General features: G+C 38.9%; 1 protein-coding gene across 1 annotated transcript in view; it reads left to right on the forward strand.

The window, feature by feature from the left end:
- The window catches only part of LOC104540338 (histone-lysine N-methyltransferase 2C-like), a gene marked incomplete at its 3' end in the record, with an annotated part of 45,129 nt that overhangs the window by 9,371 nt on the left and 25,689 nt on the right, over nucleotides 1–10,069 (forward strand). The window contains exon 7 of the mRNA XM_010184122.1: nucleotides 9,231–9,347. Coding sequence (XP_010182424.1) covers nucleotides 9,231–9,347 — 117 coding nt within the window. The remainder of the gene's footprint in view (nucleotides 1–9,230; nucleotides 9,348–10,069) is intronic.

A 10,069-nucleotide genomic window follows, 5' to 3' on the forward strand; every position in this document is an offset into this window, starting at 1 on the left:
TCTCTCTTCGAGTCGCGTGGCTGTGGGGAAGATGGTTCATCAATCTGTAGTGTTCGCAAAATTCTGTACCACAAGTGTGTCAGTGTGACAGATTAGTGCTTCATTTCTGGTCTGATGGCAATTTAGTTTTAGTCTTTGGGACTTGTAGGTTGATGATTTCATGCTTTTCTGAACTCAACGTTAAAGCTTTCATCTGTTGCACAATTCTTTCCATTTTTACGTGTTACCTAAGCATTCAGAATTCTTGGTTCTTAAGAAAAGGTCTGAGAGAGTGTTCAGAAAAGGTTAAAAGTATGTAATAAAAACAATAAATGTAATATAAGAAATTAAATTTGGAAGGTTTTAGAGTAACTCTGGGTCGATTTTTTTTTTTACCTTCATATACAAGCATGTATAAAAATAGTTTTTCTTAATACTCTGTACTTGTCTTAAAAATGATGTTTCTTATCATGCAAATTGAAAATGGTAAAATAATCCGGGTTTTCTGTCAGAGAAGTTTTTATCTTCTGTTGTGTTGCAGTAAGAGTTGTATTTATTTTTCTGTGCAATCTGCCCCTATTCTGCATGGGAACCAGCATTGTGATACTGGTAATAAAATCAGTTAACCACCAGTAAACCCATTGAGGAAAACATGAAGGCTGACCCCAGCTGTAAATGCCTGTAGCAGAATAGATAGGAACCTTAAAAACCAGAAAGAGTCATCTGTCAAAATAGCACTTTGTATATTCTGTGTACAACAGAGTGTAGACATTATCCTCTTAATATGTGGTGTGAGTATGCAAATAAAACTGAGTTGAAGTGCAGTTGCTAAGTCAGGTTAACACAAAATCCTGGCTGTGATGCTAAATCAATATAATCCCTTTATAAACAGTTTGCAAGTTGTATTTTAAAATGACAAGGTATTTAGCGGCTTAGCAGCACCTGTTGTGGAACGGAGAAGTCACCTGTAAAATGTATGATCTGTCTTGAAAAAAGGTGTGGAAGTCTGTGAGGGTTTCTTTTGGTTTGAGTCGTCTTTGTCTTGCACTTTAAACACCTGTTAAGATGGAGCCGTTGTGAAGCAAGTAGCAATTTTCTGCTACGAAAAGCACGGGCCTGCTTTGTTTTAAGTCCCAGTACACTTCTGTCTTTCCTTTGATTAGTCAGGTTTAGCAGAGATTGGGATTTCTTGGAAGTCAGTGAAAAACTGACTTGAGAAGGACTGGAAAAAACTATGACCTTGTGGTCGTCTTAGCCTTTGGATTGCACACAGAAATTGGTTTAAGTTTGGGTTTGTTTTTTCAATTATTATTTTGGCTGTAAACATTCAAGGTTTTTTAAAGAACTGTGTACTTTTCCAAATGGAGAGTTGTGAATAGGAGCAGAAACCTCGAAATACATTTGGTTGTCAAAGAACACCGTGCATTTTCACCTAATTCTGCTCAATTTATGTCATCTTAAAAAGTGCACTTTACATGTAGTGATTTTTTAAAAAAAATATTTGTTCCAGTTCTCAGGAGAAGAAATGCTGCATTTTTTCTGGTATTTGTGCCAGCAGCCCTATAAATGACTTTCTTTGTAAGCAACTCGTTATGTATGATTTTACAAATTGATTCCCAAATTGGCACAAGCAAGAAGCAGCCTCGTAGCTGTAACTGCGATCTTCCTTCTGCTGCGCTCCCCTGTGCCCGGGCTTTTGGTTTCCTGTTAATGACAAGTTTTGGGGCAGGTTTGAAGGCAAGTCAGTGGGGTTTCACCAGAAACAATTCTGTGGCCTCACTGCTAAGGAAGAGGCATAAACTGAATTTAAAACATTTTTAGCCTAACAGCATTTCAGTGCCTGTCTGTCCCAGGATGATCGCATTGAGCCAAAACAAGTAAAAAGAAAAACAGTTCAGGAGGAAAGCAATGCTGCTGTGAAGTTATAGGTAGAGCAGGTTGGAAATAAAGCAGCTCATGTGTGGTTCTTATCTGAGTGTCACCAAAGAGGAATTTTGCCCTCAAAAGCAGGTTCACTTTATGGGTCTGAGGTCTTTCTGCTTAAAATATAACACAAAATGCTGTTGTGTTGCTTTGTGTCAGGACATTTAACATTTAACAGATGTTACCTTGCAGCTGAATGAGTTTTTGGCAGGATGTCTTAGAAAGCAGTGAAGTAGGAGAGAAAATTTAGGCAAATAGGTTATTTTGGGTTCTTTTCTGGATTAAGGAGGCTCCTATGTAGTTGTTGAAGCTAACATTGGCTCCATGGCTGCCTTTTGTTGCACAAAGGAGCTGTCATTGCAGAACCCATTGCTTGTCCAGGACTGCACAGGGTTAAAATAAATGCTTCATAAAGAGTCTGATCACTCCGTGGACCCCAAGACCCCAGCGTTAGCCAGTTTTTACAGATGGCAATATGCTGCACTTTCTCTTAGAGGTTATCAGTCTTTTAATATGTAGTTTACCTTGTTGGAATGTCCTGGTCCTGTTTTAAAAAGAATAAATAAAAAATCCACTGCAGTGGGTTTATGAAACTTCTTAGGAAGAAGAATAGGAAAAAAAATTGAAAAAAAATCCTCTGGGTCCTGAATATATTGCTCCTCAATTTTGTAAGGCACACGCTTCACTGGAGTCAGGGGAATCCGTGTAAAGGAATAGTTTCTGATTGGGATTGGTTTTCATTAAATGTAATGTATTGTGCTGGGCAGGACGATGAATGATTGTCCCTTTCTTCAAAATCTATTAATACAGTTGCTCATAAAATATATTTGAATAATTATTCAGTTTCACTGCTGAATGTAAAGTTATTCACAATCTGAAGTTATTTCCTCTATTGGATCTTAGTAGTTTGCATTTGTAATAGGCTTTGGTGATGTGTCTGCAGCACCACTACATTACCCTGAATCCATCTCCCAAACCATGAAGACAAGATTCTGTCTAAAAAGCCTTCGTGAGTCCCTTCCAGGGCTGCACTCTGTGTTGCTGTGGTCACCACCCCTCTCCCCCCTAGGATTTTTGCAGACATCGCTGCTTCGGTTAGAAGCAACAGGAGAAAATCTATTTTCTAAACAAAAGGAGAGCTGTGTTATAAATCAATATGTAGGTACAGTTACACTGAGAAGAATTGCTTTTACTGGTACAAGCTTATTTGAATGTGTTTTTTTCTGCATTAGCATAAGAACTCCCATCAGCAAGGTGCACTTCTGCTAGCAGTGTGTGTTCATGTATCGTAGTATCCATACCTCCAGCTACAGGTGAGCTTTAAATCTGCGTCCAGCCCAGGGGAGGACCCTCCATCTGCCAGGCTCAGCATTCACTGAGTTCACTTGGGTTTTGGTCCATGAGCTGCCTCTGTTCCTGTTATCCTGCTCCATGAGGGAGCCAAATTCATTTTTACAAGTATCTGAACTATAGTTGTTTATAGATCAGAGATACTCACTGGTGCCTGCCAGCACGATCAAGTTTTCACAGTGCTGTCCTCACAGTTGGGTCTTTTCAGGGTCTTCTCCATGGCTTGTGCACATCCTCCAGCCTTGCCCACAAACTGCGCACTCATGCCGAGGGCAGGACCTGTCTTTGATCTTTTTCATATTTCGTTTTCCTAAAGTAGTAGCCTTAAAAGAAATGATGATGTAAGTTTATGAATGACTAATCTGACTTATATCTAGTTTGAAATAAATCTTCACAGGGAAAATGGTATTTTTTTCTGTGGAGGTATACTTTAAATGGTATTGGGTGTGTTCTGTGTACTGAATTGAACTAATCTGAAAGAGTTATTTTTGCAACAGCACTGTACAGGAAAGCATAGTGTGAAGGCAGTAAATGGAGGGCATTGCAACATATGTCATATTGTAAGAGTGGTAGGAAAAAGGCGAGAATGGTCTGTAGAATAGCACTGGATAGGAAATAATAACTTACTGCTTTTGTTTTACTGTATTATCTTAGAATATGTTCTATGATTAGAGGTGTTTAATTCTCATCATGAAGACGCTGGTGATCACTGTTACACAGCTCACTACATATCTCCAGGTGTTTTAAGGGATTTTCTAAACTGACAAAAGTGCAAAGCACCGTGGTGGGTTCAGTGCATGATCTTTCTTGGGTATTATGGTGTTTTTGGTTTTTTTTTTGAATTACATGGTACCTCTAAGTATGTTGTTTTAGTAGTAGATGGGAAAAAAATGATCAAAAAGGGTCTTTTTCAAGGATTAGTTTTTGTTCTGGTTTTTATGTTTGGGTTCTTTTAATGAGGGGAGCTGTGTTTTGAACAGAGTAAGTTTTGCTCACAATCCTAAAAGTACGTGAAAGTCAAAATGCAGATCCAGGTTTGCTCGTGTGCGACTGCAGCAGATTTCATACGGCGTGAAGCAGCTGAACGCAGGCAGTGGTAATTCGGTGAGAGCTCCTGACCCTTGCTGACACGGGGCTTCCTTTTGCTGTCATTCACTTCCAGCTGTGTTGTTCAGTGTCGAGGACTCAAGAAGCTGATGGAGAATTAGGACTTCCTGTTTCTGTCACAGCACATCATTATTGCCGTGGTTCGGATGTGAATGAACTGAATAGAACTTTCTCTTCAGTGTTGTATAGTAATAGGCATTAATTAAAAGCCAAAATATAATTAATGCATCTCTTTGATGTAATTCATTTGTTCATAGTATTGTGGAAGTGTGTGTTTTTAATTAAGTTTATCTGACCAAGAATTCAAATGTTTCTGATCTACAATAAAACTTGGATTAAATTTCCAATGTAATTCTTAACAATATGGTTCATGAATCATACACAAGTCATTTCATTCTGCAAGACCAAATATATTCAGGTTTATTATTCTGTTAGCTTTTTAATCTTTTGAATATACTTGATCACTTGAGAAGTGCATCTCCTTAAAAGGAAAATAATTTTGTGTCCCCCAAACAGAAGTAGGTAGCTTTAGTTGTTGAGGAAGCATTTTCCGCATGTCGAGATGGTGAATTTTGCCCCTTAGCCAGCACGCTGCCTCCCTTACAGATGGGTGTAAAGGTTGTTCCCACGATACGCAGATTTTCTTTGTGTTGCTGTGCAGATTTTGAGTTGCCGTATTAGAAGAGCAGTTACTATGCATTACGAATTTTAGTAACTAACTAAAATTCAATGGAAGTTTTTCCTTTGTCTTTCTAAAATGGGACATTCTTAAACATTAAAAATACGGCTAGCATAGTAAAGTTACATTTCCTATTGCCACAATCCTGCTGGTGTAGTTGCTCCCTGGTGTGCCAGTGCTTAGTAAAAACACGAGATTTCAACAGAGATCTGATTAATAAACCAGTTAATACACCACAGTGCTCTTGATACGAAGTGATGGGGTGTTTTGGTTTTGTTTTGTGGGTTTTTTTGGGGATTTTGTTTGGGTTTTTTAAGTGCTATATTGTCCACAGTCCCTTTCCCATGCAGATGAATCTGTGTTTTGCTGAGTTGTTGATTCCCAAGAAGCTGTTTTCCATGCATTCTTGATGGAGAATATTTCATTTCAGAAAAACCCCACATTTTGCAAAGCTATCCCCTTTTCCTTAGTGCTTACGATTGTATAGACCAGTATTCAGAGGTGTAAATGTGTTCAAGCTTGCCCGTGTGAGCAGTTCTGAGTGTGAACAGTTGGGACTGGTGGTACGTGTGAGGTTATCCCGTCTCATCCGTGCAGTTCTACTGCTCAGTGTCATTCCCGAGAAGGTAAACCTGTGCTTTTTGTCTGTTTTACTCCTCATTTTGGTATTCATTATCTCTTACTTTCACAAACTTAGAATTAGGAAAGCGTATTAACCTTGAAGTACTCTGATTTGTAACTGTAGACTGAAGTTAGTTATGAAGTCGTTGATGTCTCCCGCAGTCTTTACTCAGGGTTCAATGAAGTCTTCCACAGATTTTAATGTGTATGAGGAGCTTCAGTGTTTGGGTTTTTCTCTTGTCCATTTTTGCAACTTCTTCTTGTTTCGCTGTATTTCTTGTGACAGTTACACAATATCTCGCCATGACGGGAACTATAGCAGCAGGGATATGAATCAATCAGTTAAAAAGTGTTTGTAGGTACACCATATGGATGTTTATTGTTACATGTATATCATAACATATTAAAATTTGATACCACACCATAATATAAAAACGCTGGCATGAAAAAAACTTTATTGTGGGGTTTTATAATGGTTCATTTGTGGCAAACTTGCAGGGAAGAGGTACTTTGTTAATTACCATAGCTGTTTTTCTATTTTTCCATTGGTTTATTTATATTCCTCTTGTTTCACACACTTTGCAAAGTAGTTGTTGCCGTGATTGTCAGTAGTTTAGACTCAAAAGTCGAGTAAGGCCATCTGTTCTTTCAGAATGTGATTTGAAGTGTAAAAGGGGATGTTACCATCTCAAACTACTGTCTCCTTCCTTTGATGCAATAAAATTTAGGGATATAACTTGTTGTTGCTATGATTGCTTGCTCTCAATTTGTAATGTGCTTTGTTTATAAAACTCATTTTGTTGTACTTAACCATCAGTTGGAGGTTAATATTTGTTTTAGTGTATGCTTCAATGAGAACCTAAAATGTTCCCACCTTCCTCTCACTCGGTGAACTAATTGACTACTTAACGTAGAAATGCCTATGCCTGCATGTGCTTTGCTTTCAGATTATTTTTTGGTTGCTTGCTTTTTTCTTTTTTTTTTTCTTTGTTTTTTTTATGTTGCAAAGTTTTATACATCTATTTTCTCACCTGCCGTATCCTAGGGGGCTTGGAGTACCAATAATACAGTGAGCCCACCTTCCTGGTCCCCAGACATTTCAGAAGGTCGGGACATTTTTAAATCCAGACAGCTTCCCGGCAGTGCCATTTGGAGCATCAAAGTGGTAAATAATTTGCATTTATTTTCATGTATCCATTGCTATCTTTCTGCTGTAGAGACTAGTGATGAAATTCTGTATCTCACAACTGAATTAGTCTTCCTTTCTAGTGCTGTTTAAGGCCTTTAAAAATTACTGAAACTCTGGAGCTCCCAGGTTAAAAAACCATGTATGTTCTGGAGTGTAGTATGACGGCCTTGCCCTGATTTTCAGTGGCAAAGACTAGCTTGTGTTGCCAGTTTCTTGAGTGTGTTGAGGTCTTCGTGGTTGGCTTTACGGAGCTGTCAAAATAAATTCCCTGAGAAGGAAAAAGTCCTTACGACTGGCACTAAAGTAAGCCAGGCACTGAAAGGGGGAGAGGTCTGAAGGGTGGCCTGGGTTTGTTGCTGTGGAGAAATCTTGCCGAGCGGATTCAAAGTGACATCGGGTTTAGCTTATGGGGGAATAAATAACATCTTTCCTGCCTGATTAGATGGACCAAAGCTTGTATCCACAGTGACGTTTACCATTGAAAACACCTGAAGAAACTAAGTGGAATTATTAAAAGTAACTACCAAAAATCAAAATTAGAAAACTCTGACAAAACGACAAAACTCTATAGCTTCCCAATGATTATTTTCATCTCACTTTAACTGTCATGCTAATTTTATTTTAATTTGACATTAGCTTAGCTTTTGCTGCTTCAAGCATTAATTTTCAGCTTAATATTCAGCATTAACATTGATACAAGTACGTGCTTATTCCTGTTACTGTGTGAAAATAACAATACTGATACCTGGTCTGAAACAGGCAAAATAAGAAATGTGCCAGAAGAGCCTACATCTTAAAAAATTGATGCTTGTATGTCCTGTGTGTGTTTATGTATTAACTCCATGTCTATGTAAGGACATTTGCTTCACCTTAGTACATATAAATACTTCAGTCATCAGTAGCATCCTTCCTTCATTTCCTAAACCAGCATTGTGTTACATTACCTTGTTGTGTAAGAGTAAGGCGATTTAATTTCTCTTTCCATTCATAGATGGATGTTAATACAATTTTAACACTGAGTGCTTGGATTCTCCCTTTAATTACGACTGTCAACTTCTAAATCTTCTTTGAAACAGGAGTTGGCACATTTGAAAAATGCTGTTGCTAAAGTGGAGCCCATGGTGCTGCTCTCCATCCGGGGACCTCCCGTCTCCATCACTGGAGACCGTTCCTGTCTGTTGGCCACACCGTCCCCAGGGAGCTTTGTGGTTCTGTCAGCATTGTTTTATTGAGCAAATGTTTTGTCTTGCTATTAAAAGTAGTTCCCAGCAAATGTTTGGCCACAGACACCGTATCTCGTTACTCTGTGGATGGAGTCGGGCTGTATTAGGAGCCAAGATTATTCACAAATTTGAAATGCAATAAATAATCTCATTGCTTATTTTGTAGTAGGAAAGGTGCTTATTTGAGTATATACCATAATTGTCATTGCTTATACAGATCAGAGACTCTGAAACATGTTATACAGGTGTCTGATATCCCAGCCAAAAGTCAGAGACACTGTCACTGTGTTCTTTCTCTCTCTGGAAAAATATTAGTGAGGATTAAGGATCCTCTTTGTGTTTAATTCATTATAAAATAAAAAAAAAATCCCCAAACACCATGAAATTCAAACTAAATCAGAGTATTAAAATTGGATAATTGCTATTGAAAACATACTTGCAGTTAATAGTAGTTGAACGTGCTGTGAATACTCCAGAGCACACAACACTGCAAGTGTGCGTCTGTGTCTAAAAGAAGGGGGGAAAAGAAGCTGTCTGAAAAAAAGTGGATATTTTGTAAGAAAAATGTCATATTATCTTTGATCTGAGCGTAATTGGTTTAATTAACAAAAAAAGCTCTCTCTGTATCTGCTGAATTAAGAGAGTTTGGTGGAACCAGCTCCTGCTTTGCTTTGGGAGCAGGATTGAGTCCCAATAAATTCCAGTGTTCATTTGATTATGTGTAACATAAGAAGGCATCCATGACTGCAAGTAGTCAAGTGTCCAGGCCTTATTCAGCAGTCCTGTGTCTGTCTGAGCTGACTGTTGAAAAAGAAAAGAAAAATGAATTATGGAACAGAGGATATTTATTTTGAATACTTTGCAACTGTGAAAAAAAATTACATTTCCAGTTATTCCTGAGCAGAAAATAAACATTTCTGGTTTGGGCTGCTTTCTCACTGGTGATAAAGGTGATAATATTATGTGGTGTAATTAGTTTAAGGTATTTCACAATGGTTTGTGTAGTGACTTAATGACTATGGCCTAATGTGCTCGTTTTCACTTGAAATCATAGAGTGGTTTTTCCGTATGTTTTTCCCTAAATGCATTGAACAAGTTTGAATCCCAATTAACAGAAGAACTCCAGGTTGCACTTAAATCGTTATCTTGTGTTGAACAGGGCCGTGGATCAGGATTCCCAGGGAAGCGGAGGCCGCGTGGTGCAGGTCTCTCAGGAAGAGGTGGCAGAGGTAGATCAAAACTGAAGAATGGAGTTGGGACTGTAGTCATTCCAGGGGTAAGACTTTTCTTTTCAAGTCATGTTGCAGTCTGTTAACGTAACATAATTTTATTCAGCAATAATTCTTCTTGTAAAATACTGTATAAAACCAAAGAGCACTAAATAGCAGAGGTACTTGATAGAGCTGTTGCTGTGTGTTTGTGAGGAGGAACTGGATCGCTGGAGCTTAATGGACCTGGAGCAATTTTAGGCTGCTCTTGCCACTTCAAGGGACAGCTGTTGGGAGCCTTAGAGTTCTCCTTCCATTTCCTCGGATGGAAAACTCTCTGGGTAAAGGCAGCACTCACTGGAGCAACACAAAAGGGGAGAGCAAGACTTGTCCCTAAGAACGTAACAGCAGCTGTAGCGGATCAGAGCAGAGGTTCTTCCAGCCAGGGGACCACAGCTGAGTGCTGGAGGAGTGCAGAAGCAGAAGGGGACACTTCAGCAGTGGCTTGGGGACTTGCCCAACAGGAGGCGGTATCTCTGTCTTGGACAGCCTGTGTTGGAGCTTTCTTTCATGAATTTGTCTGTATTCACTTTTAAAAACTTTTGGAAACTTTAATTCTACAGCTCATCAGCCTGTTGTTTAAAAATTATGCCTGCTGGTTTCATTGCCCGCTCCCTAGTGCTCTTCCAGAAGAGGCAGTGGAGAGCTGTTTTCTCATCACCTCCTCCATCCATGACACTCTGTTTCTGTAGATCTCCATCATTTCTCCTTCTTTTCCTGCCACTCTTTC

This window comes from Mesitornis unicolor, unplaced genomic scaffold (genome assembly GCF_000695765.1).
Source record: "Mesitornis unicolor isolate BGI_N332 unplaced genomic scaffold, ASM69576v1 scaffold9295, whole genome shotgun sequence".
Lineage (NCBI taxonomy): Eukaryota > Metazoa > Chordata > Aves > Mesitornithiformes > Mesitornithidae > Mesitornis > Mesitornis unicolor.